This window comes from Talpa occidentalis, unplaced genomic scaffold (assembly GCF_014898055.3).
Source record: "Talpa occidentalis isolate TD23 unplaced genomic scaffold, MPIMG_talOcc4v2.1 talOcc4.7, whole genome shotgun sequence".
Lineage (NCBI taxonomy): Eukaryota > Metazoa > Chordata > Mammalia > Eulipotyphla > Talpidae > Talpa > Talpa occidentalis.
The window spans coordinates 108,090,840-108,110,339 of record NW_023605083.1 but is presented as its reverse complement, the minus strand read 5'-3'; the positions used below and the strand labels follow the sequence as shown (position 1 = coordinate 108,110,339).

The 19,500-nt window shown below is 34.4% G+C and overlaps 1 protein-coding gene and 1 pseudogene across 1 annotated transcript in view; both read left to right on the top strand.

The window, feature by feature from the left end:
- BRIP1 (BRCA1 interacting helicase 1) overlaps nucleotides 1-5,691 on the top strand; it is a 94,214-nt gene extending 88,523 nt beyond the window's left edge. The window contains 3 exon segments of the mRNA XM_054688779.1: nucleotides 1,326-2,007; nucleotides 2,009-2,076; nucleotides 2,079-5,691. Of these exon segments, the coding sequence (XP_054544754.1) occupies nucleotides 1,326-2,007; nucleotides 2,009-2,076; nucleotides 2,079-2,137 (809 nt within the window). The 3' untranslated portion in view covers nucleotides 2,138-5,691.
- LOC119231547 (uncharacterized) lies at nucleotides 4,559-18,726 on the top strand (annotated as a pseudogene).
- Nucleotides 18,727-19,500: the final 774 nt, after the last annotated feature.

Below are 19,500 nucleotides of genomic sequence, written 5' to 3'. Positions count from 1 at the left end.
AATAAATAAATAAATAAATAAATAAATAAATAAATAAATGAACTTTGAAAATAAATAAATAAATAAAGATCAAATAAGGTAAGTATCACAGCATTGTGAGGTACTAAACAAAGAGTAGTTGTCATTCTAAAGGGGATATTAAAAACTGGTCTACCTTATAAATAACTTCTCTTACATGAATTTCTTAGTTTAAGGATGAGAGTCATTTCTCATAAATGATAAATAATATTTTAAAATATATTAGAATATAATGGTCTGTATCAGATTGACAGACTCTGGCCTGTGAACCAGATTTTTCCTGCCGTTTTTGTAAATAAAGTTTAATGGAACACAGTCATGCCTATTCATTTACATTTTGTCGACAACAGCATAATTGAGTAGTAGCAATAGGCATGCTATAACACAAATCCTGCAATATTTATTATATGGTCCATTACAGAATAAGTTTGCATACCGAAAAAGTTTCCTGAACTGTGATCTGTATCATTGGACATCATTTTAGTTGTTTTATTTAATATATCAAGGTGATAGCGTATTTTAAACATTTATTTTTAGTATATGCTTTTATAGCAAATAAATGTGATAGTGAATTTAAGGCCATTATACTGATAATCAGAAAATGTAGGTTCCAATCCAGTTCTGATTACTAATCAGTTTTATAACTTTAAGCAAACTTAGGCAAATAACAGCTTTTGTGGTTGTCACTTTCCTTAAGGAAATTAGTCTAGATCAGTTTCTCTCAATTACTAGCTAGTGCATTTTCATGGCAATTTTTTTTTTAAGATTTATTCTTTATTCATGCATACAAGAACACAGGTCTAGGTCAGAGGGGCAGGGGTGAGAGGATTCATCAGAGACAGTGGGGAGCAGAACTGGCGATCTACTGAAATACACTGCTGAGGGGAGCAGCAGGCAAGGCAGGAGAGGTCTGTTGCACCATGTGGGTCTCCTCCCCGGCTGCAGTGGCTGGTGATAGCTTGTTAGTGCTGTGACTTAGCCCCTTGCACCACCAGGGAGGCCCTCATGGCAAATTTTTATAGCCTGTGCCCTCCTTCCTCAGTCTTCTTCCTCCTCACCCCTCCTTTTTTCTTGAGGCACATGGTATAGAATTCGATAGTTTACCAGACAGCATTATAAGTTGGGGTGGAGCCGCTGGAGGCATAAAATGCCTTTCATTTTATGCTTTCTGTTTTAAGGTAGAAATCCAGCTTCTACTTTATGTACCCTATATACTTATTTAAGCATATCCAATAAAAATAATTTTACTATAACAATTACATTGTTAGGAGCAGAAAGTTAAAACTATTAAATTTTTGTATTCATAGATGATCCAGTATTAGTGAAAGAGTCTGCCCAGGCAGTGAAACCAGAAAAAATTGTGATTTCCAGATCTATAAGCCCAACCTTCAACAAACAAGCAGAAGGAGTCAACTTGTGTAGCTTTAATTCTTTGGGACAGTGTCTTACTGGTAAAACTCTGACTGCAGCACCTCAGTGCAGGTCATTAGAAGATGATGCCTCTAGTTCTTCCACTTTCAAGACAGAAAAGGGATATAAAACTGTTTTGCCACTCACCAATAAATGTGAGTCCTCATCTCCTACAGTAAACACATCATTTGAACTGTGCCCTCAATCAGAAACTGTTATTCCATCAATAAAGCCTGATACTACTCTTCTGAAAAAGAATCATTCAGAACAGCTGCTCTGTTGTGAAGAAACCCTAACCCCAGACGTTGAATCGTCTCCAGTAAGTGAAGAATCTCAAGTTTCTACTTCAAATAGAGCTTTTGAAAGTGAAGCAGAAGATGAGTCTATCTATTTCACACCTGAACTTTATGATCCCATAGAAACAAATGAGGAAATAAATCAACTAGTTGCAACTGATCAGGACAATAGATTAGCTAATAATTCAAACTGCATTTTAGTGGAAGATCTTTTTGAAAACAGAGCTATGAAAGGATTGGATTCAGACAAAGAAATGAATACTGAGGATTGCACAGACACAAAGTTTCATGCATGTTAAAGAAAGTAAAATTGATGACATTAGTAGTAATGTGAAAACAACTCATATAAATGAATTGAACTGGGAAAAGCTCATGAAACAGACACAAAGAACTTAAAACTCTCTCCTTCCTAAAATACAAAGGTGTGTTCCTTGATGTTAGGTAACAGTACTTGTCAAGCTATAAAATATATCATCACACTTGTGATAATATATTATCTGTTGTAAATTATCTATACACTGGATAAGTGATAAAGTTTCTTTAATTTTAGATATAATTTTCACTTTCATTCAATATCATTATAGTTTTAATGTCTTATGTTCAAAAATATGTTTTACTGTTCTTAAGTTTTGATAAAGTGATTTGTACAAAATATTTTCCTCTAACAAGTCTTTCTTAGTTAAATGTAGTTTTAAATTTGTCTATTTTATGGCCCTTTTAGTCCTTTTTTTTCAAACTGATACCTAAAAATTAATAGCAGTCTAATCCAATCATACCACAACCATGTTTCACTATAGATTTTGCCTCAGCTCATTCTGGAATTTTTTTTTTAGAAATCAAAGTTTTCCTGAAAAATTTAATTTTGTAAAACTGCCTACTTATGAGTAAGAGTTAAGGAAGAAAACTATGTAAAATTTTAATTGAAATTACTTTTTTTGTGTTTAGCAAACCAAGATCAAGTATTTTCAATACAAGTTTAAAATTTTAAATGTTAAAATTTCAGTTCTAATTAGCTTCGTCTTCATTGTGGAAAGAAGCAGCATGTTCTAGCATAAAGGCCTTAATTATGAAATTGTTAGATAGAAAGGTCCACAAATAAATTTAATAAGCAATCTCTAATATATACCTGGCTAAAATATGTCCCCTTATGAACAGTTCAGGAAATTTTTCTGAAAATTTTGTCTGATTATGTTTCTGTGGCTGAAGCCATATAGTTATAAGAGATGCTCTTCTCAGATCATTCCAAAAATACATACAAATGATATCCTAAGAAACATTTGTTATTCAGTGAATATTTAGGCATCTTGTGAGGGATTTCAATTGAAGTGTTGTGACCTGTTAAAGTTGTGGAAGTGGTTTCAAGTCAAAATTCCTAAGCAGTCAAGTATTTTTTTGTATTCAGTTCAAGAAAGGAATAATTACATATGTGTGTTACTTTTACTTTGATGGCATTTAGATTGAATACAGCATGATTGTTTCTATAATATTGGATGTTACAACCCTAAGCATAGTTCAAAGAAATTTAAATTGATAGTTTACCAGTTAAAGAATTAATCTGTAGATTGGGATATATTAGATCCTACTTAGCATTCTATTTTTTTTTTTTTGGTATATTTTTCTTAATTAACCAGTAATGAATAAGTTACAACTAAATCAGAATTTCTAAATTGTTTTGAAAGAGTGAAACCATTTCCCTCTCTGGTATAGTTAATTTACAGTAAGGGTAGAGGGTAGTGGAAAGAGTACCAGGTGAAGACAGAGACTTGGGCTCTATTGTTGACTCTGCCACTAGTTTGCTGAGTCATGTTGGCAGGCTTCATGCCTCTTGGGGAATTAGTTTCATCTGTGAAATGCAGCGTTTAGTACTATAAAATTATGCAGATCCCTTTCAGCTTAAAAAAATCCACAATTAAAAGAAATATTTCTTGATATTTTACTCTGAATCAGTATGTTTTTGTTCCAAAATGTTTAAAATAAAACATACTGTTTTGCAGAAAAGGTGAAATGACACTAACCTACCTCTGGGGAATAATTGTATGAATATGCACATAGTAACTGGGGAAGCAAGATATTTAGTGCAACCATTAAAACACTTTTGAACCATTAAAATAGCCTTTAGAAGAATTGGCAAACTAATGGGAAAAATCAAACCTCTTATTTTTTAGATATGCTTTAGTGTTATTATCCAACTCAGTATCATATACCCTCTCCTTTTCCTAGAAATGACTTTTTTATTCTTTTCAAAATCTTAATTCTTTCCAAGATTAAATTATTCCATTACTGAAAATTTATATAGATATAACACAAACTTTTAGTAATTCCAAGAGATATTTCAAAATATTTGAAACATTGAAACTGTTAAAATAGGCTCCACAGATCACAACTTTGACCATGATTTTTCAAGAAATAAAATACTGATCTTTACAATAGAGTAGGAGAGAGAACATTCATATGAGTTATACACTTTAAAGAAATTTTTCCTTTAAATTTCATAAACTCATGGTATTTTTTGTCTATTTCCATAGGCAAATTGACAGTCTGGCTTGTTGTAAGCCAGCAATTATGGTTAGTAAATCAATCACATATGTGTTGTGTACATATTCTCTCCCTAATGATAAGTGATAGAGGATAGATAATAGATAGATAGACAGATAGACAAAGAATTGTTATATAGTAGAAAGGGAATATTATTTGGTTAGTTTATTTTTTAAGACTTTTGAGATAATATAAGAAGTTGTTTATCAGGTAATTTGCCTTACCCATTCAATGCATGTGAAATAATCATCTGATACTGAATTTATTCAAGGGCTGAAAGTATGTAGAGCATACAGGTCATGAACCAGGAAAACTACCAGGTGGAGAAGGGACCTTATTCGTGGAAGAAAGGTACAATGTAAAGAGTAAATGTTTCATTGTTTGATCTTTGAATTTTAGATAATTATTTAAAACTTTTTATGTTGGAAATTAATGACAACTCAAACTGTGCTGCTACTATGCATTTAATTATCACATGGTTTTTAATTTGGCACTGTTTCTAAGTTCACATAAAGCTTTATCTTTATTTTTCCTTATGATCTTTCTATTCAAGACAATCTCTTAAGAGGGCTTTCATATATGTCTGCAATATGACTTTGTCATATTTTCTTGTAGTAAAACACATTCAAAACATTTAAATCTTTCGGAATTATAAATTTCATGAAATCAGTGTGCCTGTTAAATAATTGCGTGGAAGATTGGTTATTGCAGTCATTTAACCTCAAAGTGATAGCGTCTTTTTTGTACTTAATTAACACACAATTATTCTTGTTCATGCTCTTTTGAGCCTCAGGTTTATCAATGAGCTACACAGGATTTTTGCTTTAAACTTCATAAACTCATATTTTTTATCTTTCCATATGCAAATTGACAATCTTTTGTCAATAGATTTAAGTCCACACCACACAATATCTAAGGAAAGTAAAACTGTAAAGTATCTGTGTAGATATTAAACATGAAGAACATTATTACTTCAGGAAATGGAAATTTATTCAGATGGCCTAGGCTTAATGGTTCTCTAGCCTTAAAAGGTCTTTGTGTCCACCAAAAACAACAAAAAAAGACTTTTGTTTTATAAGTTTTAATTTGATAGAACCATTAGCAGCCCAGCCCCCTGTATTCTACAATGGAGCCTTGTTAGAATATCCACAGAGCCTTGTTAGAATATCCAGAGCCACTGGATCACCTTATTGGTGAAACCACCTTATAATGAAGTGCTTTCAGTAACTAAATCTTGGACTAGGTCCAAAATAACTCATCTTATACCAAATTACCCCTATAATAAATAAGCTTTAATGTATTGGGAGGAAAACAAAAGTTGTATGAAACTTACTGTTCCAAGAATTTAAACTTTGAAAATCTAATGGTAAATACTGATTAAACGGAATGCTACATTTATTAACAAGGCATAATCAGTAGATGTTTCTGTACTCTGTTGGTTTTTTTTTTAATAAATTTGTTTCTTTAAATCTTCCTTTTTTAAGTAATTTATGATCTTGATTATCTTATGCTTTTCCCAAATTTCATCTCACATTATTTTACATCACTTACAAAACTCAGTATTAAAATGCCTGTTGGATCCTTGCTATTATAAAGTACTAAATTGTGTAAGTGACATATCATTTATCTAAACTATTTTCATCATCTTTTATATATGATTCATATATAATTGAAGGCGTCTAAAGAAATTAAATACTGATTGTTATTATTTTGGATCAATCATTGTCTTGGTTTTTTTCAGATTGGTGTTAATTGCATTCATATTTAAATATTAACTACCCATTCAAACACTGATCTCTTTTATTTCTTATAAAAGGACCCAAGTAACTCTCCTTGCCAGTCAGGACTTTACTGTATTGCTTGTAGAGCTGAATTATTACTTAAAGTAGAAAGAGGCAGGAAATAAAAGGGCATACTACGTGCCATCCTTGGCATAGGCTTACCTAAATTACAATAAAGTGAACTGAGTTAAAAATTCCATATTTCAATCTTTAAGGTAGATTGCAATATACATGATTTTTTTTTTTTTTTTTTTTTGTGGGACCCTCGCCGGTGGCGGGGGATTGAACTGGCACTGCAGAGGCTGCGGGCAGCCTCGCAACCCAGCACTCAACTGCTGTGCCACCAAGGGAGGCCCGCAATATACATGATTTTATGTTGCTGTGGAACCAAGCATAAGTATTCTTAGCCATTGCTTTGTGTAACTGCCATTTTAGAATTTTAGGTTTTGCTGGGAAAAGACTGTATTCCAGAGATAGTTTGGACCCTCATTCCACCCTTACTCTCCGGTCACCAATGAGGGCAAACTTGCTGTAATTGGAGCTGAAGGTTGGAGCTGCATCTTGGCCTGGCCAGTCAGCTTAGAATGATAGCCGGGCAAAGTTGGAGAACGCATCCTTGTAGCCAATGAGTAATTGCCAGCATAATTTAACCTTATTAAAAGACCCCTGCTTCCTTTGTTCGGGGCTCTCGGTATCTGCCACTGCGTTGGTAGGTGCCATGAACCCGGACTCAAGTCTGAAATAAACTCCCTTTTGTGTTTGCATCAGCTGTCTTTTGGTTCTTGGAGGCTATGCTCGCCGAGTTGGCTGACCTTGGGCACAACAGTTGCCATTAGGCTTGGAAATGTGTTCCAATTCTACCTGACTGACTTGACAAGTTATTTAACTTCTATGAACTTCTGTTTTTTGGTTTTCATTTAAAACTGGAGCTAAATAATAATGTTTTTATTTTATTTTTTTTTTAAAGATTTATTTATTTATTTATGCAAGCACTGGGTACAGTCAGAAGCGCGGGAGGGTGAGAGAATTCACCAGAGCCAGAGCGGGGAGCAGAGCAGGCAGAAGGACCGAAGTCCACTGCTGAGGGGAGCAGCGGGCGGCAGGAGAGGTCTGCACGCCATGTGGGACCCTCCTCCGGTGGCCGGGGAGCAGCCGGGGATCGAACCGGCGCTGCAGAGGCTGCGGGCAGCTTAGCAACCCAGCGCTTAATCGCTGCACCACCGGGGAGGCCCATAAATAATAATGTTTTTAAAAAAGGTCAAAAGTGGTGGGTATCAAATACAGTAGACTATATAAAAGCTTTTTACTTCACTTTAGACAAGGATCAAGGTAACAGAATTTGGGGTCAAAGGAGTAAATTTTGGGTAGATTCTAGCCCTGCCAATATTTGAGTGAATGGTCTTGGTTATAATATTTTACCTCATATTTTCTGAGATGAAGAAAGCAAGCAATATCATCTTAAGAGTATTGTCATGAGGATTCAATGAAATGACATGTGATATGTGAAAGTGTTTTGAAAGATCTGAATATCTAAATGTTAGTTGTTAGGAAACTGAAATAATGTATAATTGTTACCACAGTATCCTGAAATGCACCTTCGAAAGGACTAATAAACCTATTAGAATTTGATTTATGTGCTGAAAATTACTTTGAAATTTTAAGAATTTCTATGTAGTTTTTTTTTTTAGACTTTTTTTTAAAGATTAATTTATTTATACAAGCACTGGGTACAGTCAGAAGCGCAGGAGGGTGAGAGAATTCACCAGAGCCAGAGCAGGAAACAGAACAGGCAGACTGATGAAGTACACTGCTGAGGGGAGCAGCAGCCATGGCAGGAGAGGTCTGCGCACCATGTGGGACCCTCGCAGGTGGCTGGGGATAGAACTGGTGCTGCAGAGGCTGCAGGGAGCTTCGCAGCCCAGCGCTCAACCACTGTACCACCGGGGAGGCCTCTATGTAGTTATTTTTTATTAGCATGGCTTAGAGACTGAAATTTTATCTTCCATTTTTACATTTCATTTTTATTTCTTCAAATGTATACACATTGCAAACAAAAGCTGTTAAAAAGGAACACTGGGAAATCCATAAATTGTATTAACATTTTATAGAAAATGCATAGGGCAGGGTTGGTGTTGGTTTGGTTCCTATTGTTTCTGTACTCCCAGCATTATATTTATTAAGTAAATGAGTTGAAAGAAGCTGTAAATGCTGACATCAAATAACCCAGCACCTATCATTTGTCTATTTTCAGTATCAATGAATCATCTAAACTCTTTTCTACCCATCTAAAAGCTGAGGGCAACACACTTTATAATAATATCCATTTATCCAATATAGGGTACAAAAAACATTTATAAAACTATAATTTGGGATTTTCCTTGATGCTACTCCCTCCAAGGTGGGCTATTCATGACAATTTTGAATGTTTACTTTGGTTACAAATGTCTGTAGGAACATATGGTCAGATCATATGGTTCTAATAATGTTCTTTTTAGTACTTTGCAGCTTTGACCAATTTCAGTAATTTTTCTGGAATTGGGAATGCTTGTAGGAATGTACACATTTATCAAAAAATGAAAATGTGGTTGTTAAGAACTTTTTAGCTTGATGCAATATAGAAGTATGAAGACTTTGAGAACAATAGGTCTGTGTAGATTTGGTATTACTATTACATAAATTCATCCCACTTCAACTTTATACCCTTAAAGTAAAAGGCTATGTTGTTAATTTTTTTTCTGAACTACATTTTCCAATGTCTCCTCATTGTAAGTTTCCTCTCTTTTTTTAATAGTAACTTCTAGGTACAATGTAATTCAGTCCCAAAAGAGATTAGAGAGTGGTGTGTATAAGAAAGTGTCTCTCTTGGCCTTTTGTCTTCTCTCTGCCTCATCTGAACACCTCTGTTTCATAGTTATCATTAATTCTTACAGAAGATAGCAAGTGCTCATTCATTACCTGGCGTTCTCACTTCCTCATGAAAACTTCGAGTTTTACTCACTTTATACAAAAGACAGTCCAACATAAAGAAGATTCTCCTTGCATAGTTGAGATTTGTTTGGTACATTGTTCAACTAAAGAATATAGAGTACCATTATTGAGAACCTGAAACCTGATACATAACAGTAATGCGATTATTGTGATGAATGGAAAAGGGAGCAATGCTCTTCCCACAGATGCGTTGCAATGTAGAAGCTTGAGTACAATTACTTTGTTACTTCCAGTTGTTGAGGAAATACAGGCATCTTTAAAAATTTCCTTTAAAATAGTCATCTCGGGGTCCCACATGTCACGGCAGACCTCTCCTGTCTTGCTCACTGCTCCCCTCAGCAGTGTATTTCGTCGGTCTGCCTGTTCTGTTCCCCGCTCTGTCTCTGGTGAATCTTCTCACCCTCCCGCGCATCTGGCCTATACCCTGGTTCTTGTATAAATAAATAAAAATTTTTTTTAAGATTTATTTATTATTTATGCAAGCACTGGGTACAGTCAGAAGCGCAAGAGGGTGAGAGAATTCACCAGAGCCAGAGCAGGGAACACCACAGGCAGACCAACAAAATACACTGCTGAGGGGAGCAGCGGGCACGGCAGGAGAGGTCTGTGCGCCATGTGGGACCCTCGCTGGTGGCTGGGGATCAAACTGGTGCTTCAGAGGCTGCGGGCAGCTTCACAGCCCAGCGCTCAACTGCTGTGCCACCAGGGGAGGCTCAATAAATAAAATCTTTAAAAAAAAAAAAGTCATCTCTTGAATGTAATTTATAGCCTCTATTGTGAGAATTATTAAATTCTCATATTTATTTATTTATTTATTTTTAAAGATTTATTTATTTATACAAGCACTGGGTACAGTCAGAAGTGCAGGAGGGTGAGAGAATTCACCAGAGCCAGAGCGGGGAACAGAACAGGAAGACTTGACGAAATACACTGCTGAGGGGAGCACTGGGTGCTGCAGAAGAGGTCTGTCACGCCATGTGGGACCCTTTCCAGTGGCGGGGGAATCAAACCGGCACTGTAGAGGCTGCGGGCAGCTTCGCAGCCCGGCGCTCAACCACTGCACCACCAGGGGAGGCGCTGCATTCTCTTATTTATATAGAATCATCAAATTTCTGTTTAAAACTACCTGGTGTTCAGTGAGAATGGCACATATTAAAAAAACTAGCAACAACAAATGTTGGCGAGGGTGTGGAGAAAAAGGAACTCTCCTGCACTGCTGATGGGAGTGCAAACTGGTCCAACCACTGTGGAAAGCTGTGTGGAGATTTCTGGACCTACTAAACATAGAGCTTCCATATGATCCAGCAATTCCACTCCTAGGTATTTACCCAAAGGACACAGAAACATCAATTCCAAAGAACACCTGCACCCCTATGTTTATAGCAGCACTGTTTACAATAGCTAAGCTTTGGAAACAACCCAAATGCCCCAAAATAGATGACTGGATCAAGAAGATGTGGTACATATATACCATGGAATATTACTCAGCATTCAAAAAAGATAAACACATGCAATTTGCAGCAACATGGATGGCGCTGGAAGGGATTATGCTCAGCGAAATAAGCCAAAAAGAAAAAGAAAAATACCGGATGGTCTCACTCATAGCAGGAATCTAGAAAACTTAAATAAGGGACCAGGAAAATGAATAACTATAAGAAAGTGAAAATCAAAATCAACAAAAAACTATGAACCAGAGACACTTTTAGGGGGGCGGGGGTGGAGGGGAGGGATTGGGGTCAGAATGGGGGGGCTGCAATTGTATGGGGAATATAACAATAAAATTTATTATTTAAAAAATAAAAAATAAAAAAAAAATAAAACTACCTGGTGTTAAAATTTTGAAAGAAACCATTTCACAATTAATGTAAACAGATTTTCTCATATTAGAATATGGAGATTTATTAATAGTGCTTTCACTTTTACATAGTTTTATTTGTAAGCAAAGAATAGCTTTTTTTAAAAAAAAATTTATTTTTTTACAATAGCTGGGGTACAGGCCAGAGGCTCAGGAGGGTGAGAGAATTCACCAGAGACAGAGGGGCGCAGAACAGGCAGACTGACCAAAATACACTGCTGAGGGGAGCTGTGGGCGCAACAGGAGAGGTCTGCCACGACATGTGGGAATCTCCCTGGCTGCCTGGGAATCAAACCTGCACTGCAGAGGCTGCAGACAGCTTCACAGCACTGCGCACAACCTGCTGGCCTCCAGGGAGCCCCCAAAATAGCATTTTTCTTTTGAAAAACTTTTCGTTTTTAGCATGGCAGCAAGCCAAATGGTCCAGAGCATGAACTTTGGATGTGAACATTTTAAATCCCAGGCTACTAGTTTTAAACTTTAACTTGTATTCCCTAAAACTCAGTTTCCTCATCTATAAAATGAGTGCAATAAGACCTCATAGAGTTGCTATGAGAATAAAATGAAATGATGAATTTCTATAGTTGACATTAGCAAATGTAAGCTATTGCTCTTTTTAAAAACTTCTATATTTTTCTGTTAAACTAATGACTGTTAAAATCAAAAATTTCCTTTTAAATACATTAACTAATGGTTTTCAAAATCATTATCCAGTCTTAATATCCAATCCACTTTCTAGTAGACCTTTATAAGTGAAATTGAGATGTTGAATCTGGAAGTTCAGGGTTTATGAAAAGTGTTTTTATTTTTTGAAGGCATGGAAATAAGTTTATCTTTAAATACCATCTGGAAAATGAAAGAATGCTCTTTAGCCAGCTTCTTACAGTGTAGAAATTGTGTCGGTTGGTCTCTATTCCCACATCCTTTAACTGGGGCTAAATAAGTGACCCTAGAAACATTGCTGAATTAATGGTAAGTTTATGTGCATTTGTCATTGAAATTTAATATGAAACTGCTTATGTATAGCTAGTGATGAAAATATATCAAGTATTGCTATATACAGATAAGTATAATCAATAAGGCCTGTGTGCTCACAATAAAAAAATAAGTATGATATCCTACTAAAAATTATGTCTAAATATAGTACTTTAGTAAGTTTGACATTAAACTGTTAAAGCAAAAACTAAAAAGCCATTTAGTATAGATAGCATAGAAAAAATAAGACACGCTTCCATAGGGCAGTGAAATTATACTTTAAAAACTTGCATTGTTAAAGTAATTCTGTCTTATCTCTGTGTATTTTTAATCTGTTCACTTAAGCCTAAGCAGGATTAAATATACACTGGAGACAAAGACATAACCCAAAGATTAGGCCTGAAAAATAAGGATCGGATTTCCAACTCAGTGTAAATTATGATAATAATGTAAACAATTTGGTTATAAATACAGTTCCATTAGAGGATGGTAATACTTTTAGCAAACAAAGACCAGGTACATTCTTAAGGGACTGTGAATCATATTGCTTTTTTTTAAAAAAAGTCAAATCCCAAGTAACTAAACACAGTAAGATTTTAAAAAATGTTTTCTTAGTATAATATAATGCAGTATGTAAGAACATGAACTTTTCAGTGAGACTGATTGGATATCAAATTCTACTTTTCCTTCTTTATTAGTTCCATGACCTAGAGCAAGTTACTTAACTTTTCTGTGCTTTTATTTACTTTTGTGAAAAACTAGGGAAATAGGAGTAGCCAACCAATAGGGTTTTTATATGATTAAATGAGTTAATTCTTATAAACCAGTTAGAATAGTGCTTGACATGATGTAAGAGTCAAGCAACAATAATCATAATGCTAATGATCATAATGCTAATTATTACTATTGATATTATTCTAAAATTAGCCTTTGGTTATTAAAAAGAAAGTACAGGTTTATTCATTATCTCAGCATAAAACAACATAATTAGAGCTTTAAAACTTTTATCTATTTCAGGCTTGTGAAAAATTTAAACTAATATTCCTCTTTTAACATCATGAAATAGTATCATATTCCCTTAGCAACAGAAATGCTCTGCTGCTGTGGATTTTATAAGGTGAGTTTCAATACACATTCAGAGGAAATGCCATTTATAAGCACACAGTTAATTGAATACTCACAGGAAGAGCATAGTTAAGTACTGTTCCTTTGTGGGCTGGTGAATTATGCCTTACAATTAATATTTCTCTGTGGGAAAAAAAAATAGAGCTTGTTTTTCTTCCAAGGAAGGTAAAATTGGCAGTATGGGAACTTTGAAAAGTTCTGGCAGAATTATGTTTTATTTTTTAAAATTTAGTCTTCCCACTTGGAAATGTAATAAAGACTTTGTAACAAAGGTTTATTCCATTGTCTTGTTGATAAGAATTTTAGACAGGAGGGTAAGCATAACCTTATTTTGGCTGGAGCCATAGGGAATTAGCCTTCAAATAAATTTTTTTTTAAAGTTAGGCTATATCACACTTATATTAGTGAGTTAGGAAATTACATCATTTGTCATGTATATTAACTAGAGATATGTATTCCTGAGAAATAATTTTTATTGTCTTGTACAATCTTGCCTAAATCACACCAAAATCCAAGTATCATTTTTTACTTATTTTAATATAATGATTTTTTTTTCTGAATATTGAAGGTGCTTAGGAATGTAAAATCTGAAATACTGGATATACAAGTGCTTTGTGCAAACGAAGGATTAGTTCTGCTATTTCTGGCTTCACTGAAGGTGATTTTTATAGCTATTTTTGACAGTCTTACTGATGAAAATGAGATTTGTTCCAAAGATATTAACATTTTTAACCGAAATACATTATTCGTCATTTAATAATCAGTTTAAGGGAGATTTTTGTTTTTATCGTTTTGATTAGCATGTGGCATAAACCACATTTTCTCTGATTTGCTTTAACACTCCTTTTTCCTCATCTTCAAAAACACTCACTGAATAATGTTTTAGCTTTTAATTCTATGTATATCTATTTTTCCCTTTCTTATTTCTCTGATGCCTATTTATAACCCTTTCATTTATTTTTTGCTACTTACTGTAAATTAGGGTTTGCATACTAGTGTTCTTTAAATAACTATCAGTATGAATCACATTACTCCATAAAAATATTTGGTCTGTTTTAGGTGGTTTAGCATTCTTCAGTAGAAAAGCTAGTAGAGGTTTTTTCACATTTTACATGTATGACTTGATGAACCTACACATATATGACTTGACCTGTTTGCAGTCAAATAAGGAGCAAAAGTGAGAAGGGAGAAAATTTGCAAACAAAATAAAAAAATCATCCTCAAATATTATAGCAATCATTTCATCCTATTTGACAACTTATAAAAAACAATACTGTGTCAATTCAAAACATACAACTACTCCCCACTTAAGACAGCATTTTTGTCTAAGAACTAGGCATACTCTGGAATCATTATGTTACTGCCTTAACAATATCTCTAAAGCAAGATGAAGGAGGAATTAAAAATCTTGCATCCGAAGATTGCTCCGTGTCATACAGGCTGTTATAAAGCAATGATATATCAATAAAAAGATAATACAAAAACAAAAGAAAAAAAAAGATTGACGAGTAATGGTAAGAAATAGAAATTTCTTTCATACCTCTCAGTTTGGCTTCTATACATACATGAATGAAAGAAAAAAATAATTCTAGATTAAAAGCTAATGCTCTTTTTAATAATTCATTCTCCAGTAATATTTACGTAAAACTTCAGAAATTTTTTGTTGTTATCCTTAGAATTTACCTTTATAAATTTCTAGATTCTTTAGACGATACCTTAATATAGTCAAGAAAAAACATGTTTTTAGTCATTTTTTGTGAAAGGTTAAGCAAGTATATTTTATTACAATAGATTATGTAAAATTTTTTTAGTAATAGCTAGTTTAGATACTTGGCTGATTAAAATTTATTGGGTATTTTCTCCAATCAATTAATTTTCTACCTATTTGTTATTATGAAAATCTGTCGGTACATTTCTATTTTAATCTTAAACTCACACACTAAACCCATAATTTCAAACTAATCATTTCAAATCTTACTCTGAGTTTATAACTCTATTTAAGAGTACAACTCCTAATTTTTTATAAAACAATATATACTTATGATATGTATAATACATGTACCATCAAGAATATAAAGAACTCTCTCAACTGTAAAAAAGCAAACTAGTTAGATATATGAACAAAAGACATAAAGAGATATGTTATCTAGGAAGACACACAAAGAACAGAAGCACATAGAAAGATGTTTGACACCAATACCAATTAGAGAAATGCAAGTTAAAAACTACAAATGAGGGCCTCCTTGGTAGTGTAGGAGTTAAATCTCAGCACTGACCACTACAGCTTGAGCTCAATCTCTGGCCAGGGAGCAACCCACATATGGTGCAGCAGACCTCTCTTGTCCCACTGGCTGCTCCCCTCTGCAGTGTATATTTCAGTAAATCCACCTATTCTGCTTCCCACTCTGTCTCTGGTGAAACCTCTCACCCTCTGCATCTCTGGCCTATACCCTAGTTCTTCTACATGCGAAAACAAAAAAGACAACAAAAAAACCTACAATTAAGGTATCACTAGATACCTATAACAATGACTAAAATTTAAAAATTATGACAACAAATGATGGCAAAAAACAGAGAAATTATCACTGCTGCATTGCTATGGGAATATAAAATAGTATAATCTCTTCTCAAAGAACACTTTGGAAGTTTCTTTAAAAGCTAAGAATGCACACTTACCAAGATAGACCACCTTCTGGATTGTAAAATGCACCTTAATATACATAAAAGAATAGAAATAATAGTAATGTCTATTCTCAGGCCACAGTGGAATTAAACTAGAAATCAGTAACAGAAAGATAACCAGAAAATCCCAAAATACTTGGAAATGAGCAACAAACTTCTAAATAATCAATGGGTCAAAGAAGTAACCTCAAGAGAAATTTTAAAATATTTTGAACTAAATGAAAACAACTTATCAAAATTTGTGAAATCATTGCTTAGAGGGGAATCTCTAGCACTATGTTCATATATACAAAAATAAGAAAAGTCTAAAATACATAATCTATTTCCATTTTAGGAAATTAGATTAAGAAGAACAAATTAATCCAAAGTAAGCAGAAGAGAAGAAATAATAGATCAATCAAAAAAATTAAAACTAGGAAATCTATAGAGAAAAATCAATGAAACCAAAACTACTTCTTTGAAAATATCAATAAAATCATTAAGCCTCTAGCCAAGCTAAGACAAAATAACTTAGTATTAGAAATGAAATAGGGGACATCACTAAAGATCCTATGTACTTTAAAGGATACTGTATACATAAACGACTATGTCCAAAAATTTAATAACCTCATGAAGAAAGCACACTGGTAGAAGTAACTAAAGAGATTAATAAATAAGACTATAAATATGCTTGTTCATAATCCTTTTTGTCTACCTCTTCAATTACGTGTAGCAATCTATAAATTTGTTGAACATATTTCTAATTTGTTCATCATTTTTAATGATGAGCATTATAAATGTAGGTTGGCAATAGTATTACAAGGGGAGGTGTTGAAAATATCAAAGATTTATGTATACTGTTGCAATTAAGATAATTAGTTATGATGGTAATTGCAGTCAGTGAGCAAATAACTCAAAATATATGGTAAAATAAAGGTGTTAACATAATACACTAGTAAATATCTAGCATGAAAGATCATCTAAATAATCAATGGATCAGTAACTAAAAGAGCTCTTTGAAAAGTTTAGCAAAATTGATAATTTTTTATCTATCTTGATCATGTAGAAAAAAGGAAAGTGAAGTTACTACCAAACTCAAAGAAATTAAAGTGATTATTAAGGAATACTGTGACTATCTGTATGCATGTTGCACGGCAACAGATTAAATAACTCAGATGAGAGAAACAATTTCTTTAAGATACTAACTCCCGTAACTGACTGAAGAAGAAACAAATAATCTGAATTGGCTACAGAGATAGAATAAGTATTTTAAAACTTTCTCATAAAGAAAAGCCTAGGACCAAATACTTTCACTGGTAAATTTCAGCTTCACTTAAAGAATTAATGAAAAAAAAAATGGTGTAGGAAACATTCCTAATTCATTTTATGAAGGCAGTACTACCCTGATCCCCAAAGCAAAGATAGCAGATGGCAGTTCTTTACAAATAGACTTACAGTTTCAAATCAATGAACTTTCAATACTTCCAACTTTTTAAACTTACTACACAATTACAACAATTAAGACAATTGTACTGGCAAAAGGATAGACATACAAATCATGGAATAGAATCAAGAGTCCAGAAATAAACCCATACATCTATGACTGATTTTTGTAAAAGAGGAAGTGCAAGAAGATTGTTCTCTCATTTTCACAGTGATAATCTGGTAGGGAAAAACTCACAAAGTCTGTAGGGCTCCCCTCAGATTGGGAGTTTTTAACTCTCAAACTTGTCTACTCTGAACTTCCAGCTATTTGCCAATTATCGTTAAGATTTTCCTTCTCAGTTTGGTTCCAATAGAGATTTCTGCTCCAATTATTTTCTTTGTCTACCTGTATATCTCTCAAATTTTGGATGTAATAGTTTGCTGTGTGACCGTAATTTTCTCTTGGATCTATGACTTGTTAATTTTCAATTTTTAGCTTTTAGTAGGCAATTCCAGCTTCTTACATGCCTTATTGTTAAAGAGAAAATTCTAGGTTGGCAAGATCTCCCCACTACCCTGTCCAGGACTTTAAAGTTTGTTGGTTTTTTTTTTTAAAGATTTATTTATTTATGCATACAAGAACCGGGGTGCAAGCCAGAGGTGTGGAGGGGTTAGAGGACTCACCAGTGACAGAGTGGGCATTAGAACAGACAGATTGACTGAAACACACTGCTGAGGGGAGCGGCTGGCAAAACAGGAGAGGTCTGCTGCGCCATGTGGGTAGCTCCCTACTCTGGGATTGAACTTGTGTTGCAGTGGCTGTGGATAGCTTCATAGGTTGTGTCTTAACCCCTTGCGCCACCATGGAGGCCCTAAAGTTTTTTTTGTTTTTTTTTTATTGTCTTCGGGCCTCTTGTCTTTATTAAAAGTATTCTATATCATTCTTATCATTCTCTTGTCTTTTTGCTCTTACACCTTATTATGACTTTCTATTTTTCTATGGTTTCCATCCGTTTGACTAAGATGTTCCTAGGTATAATTTTCTTTGTAGTTATCCTTCTTGGGATTATTACATCCTTTGGATCTTCGGGTAAATTCTTAAAATCAAATTTGGGGTGTGTTCGCTGCCACTGCTGCGCCACCTTCGCTCTCTAACGCCAGCGCCGCCTCTAGCTCGCTGAGCTCCAGCCGAAGGAGAAGGGGGGGTAAGTGAGGTGGTCTTTCTACCACAGCTCGTACAAAGCAGACTGCCCGCAAATCGACCGGTAGCAAAGCACCGAGGAAGTAAGTGGCTACAAAAGCCGCTCGCAAGAGTGCGCCCTCTACTGGAGGGGTGAAGAAACCGCATCGTTACAGGCCTGGTACTAGAAGTCCACTGAACTTCTGATTCGCAAACTTCCCTTCCAGCGTCTGGTGTGAGAAATTGCTCAGGACTTCAAAACAGATCTGCGCTTCCAGAGCGCAGCTATTGGTGCTTTGCAGGAGGCAAGTGAGGCCTATCTGGGTGGCCTTTTTGAAGACACCAACCTGTGTGCTATCCATGTCAAACGTGTAACAATTATGCCAAAAGACATCCAGTTAGCGCGTCACATATGTGGAGAACGTGCTTAAGAATCCACTATGATGGGAAACATTTCATTCTCAACAACAACAAAAAAAAAAATTCCCTCTTCCTGTTATTGGTAGTTCTGAAAGTTAGATTTTTTTTTTCCCCATGGGGTCAAAAGTTACATAAATGTATGGTTGCAAATGAATTAAACCAGAGACACAGGAATCAGGTACTGGCAGTTTTTTTTTTTTTTCCATTTTCATTTGTGTGTGAATTTTTAATATAAATGGCAATGATATAAAGCAGTAATGCAAGTCAAAATGTTGCGGTGAACAAGTTTCAGCAGTTCAACTTTATAACAATTATAAATTAACCTGTTAAATTTTTCTGGACAATGCCAGCATTTGGATTTTTTAAAAACAAGTAAATTTCTTATTGATGGCAACTAAATGGTCTTTGTAGCATTTTTATCATACAGTAGATTCCATCCACTCACTCTACTTTTCTGAGTTGTCCTACATGCAAGTACATGTTTTTAATGTTGTCTGTCTTCTGTGCTGTTCCTTTAAGTTTGCTATTAAAATACATTAAACTATAAAAAAATCAAATTTGGAACCATTTTATTCAATATTTCAAGCTATTTTTCTGTCCTATTTTCACTCTCCTTATCTTTTGACACCAAATTACTTACATGTCCGACAACTTAGTGTTGTCCTATAGGCCACTGAAGTTCTGTTAATTTTTCTCCAATGCCTTTTCTTTTTCTCTTCATGCTTCAGTTAGGACGGTTTTTATTACAGTGTCTTCAATTCATTGATTGCAGTTTTCAATCTGGCAAGCTTGTCCAGTAAGGTTTTTTTTTTTTTTTTAAGATTTATTTAT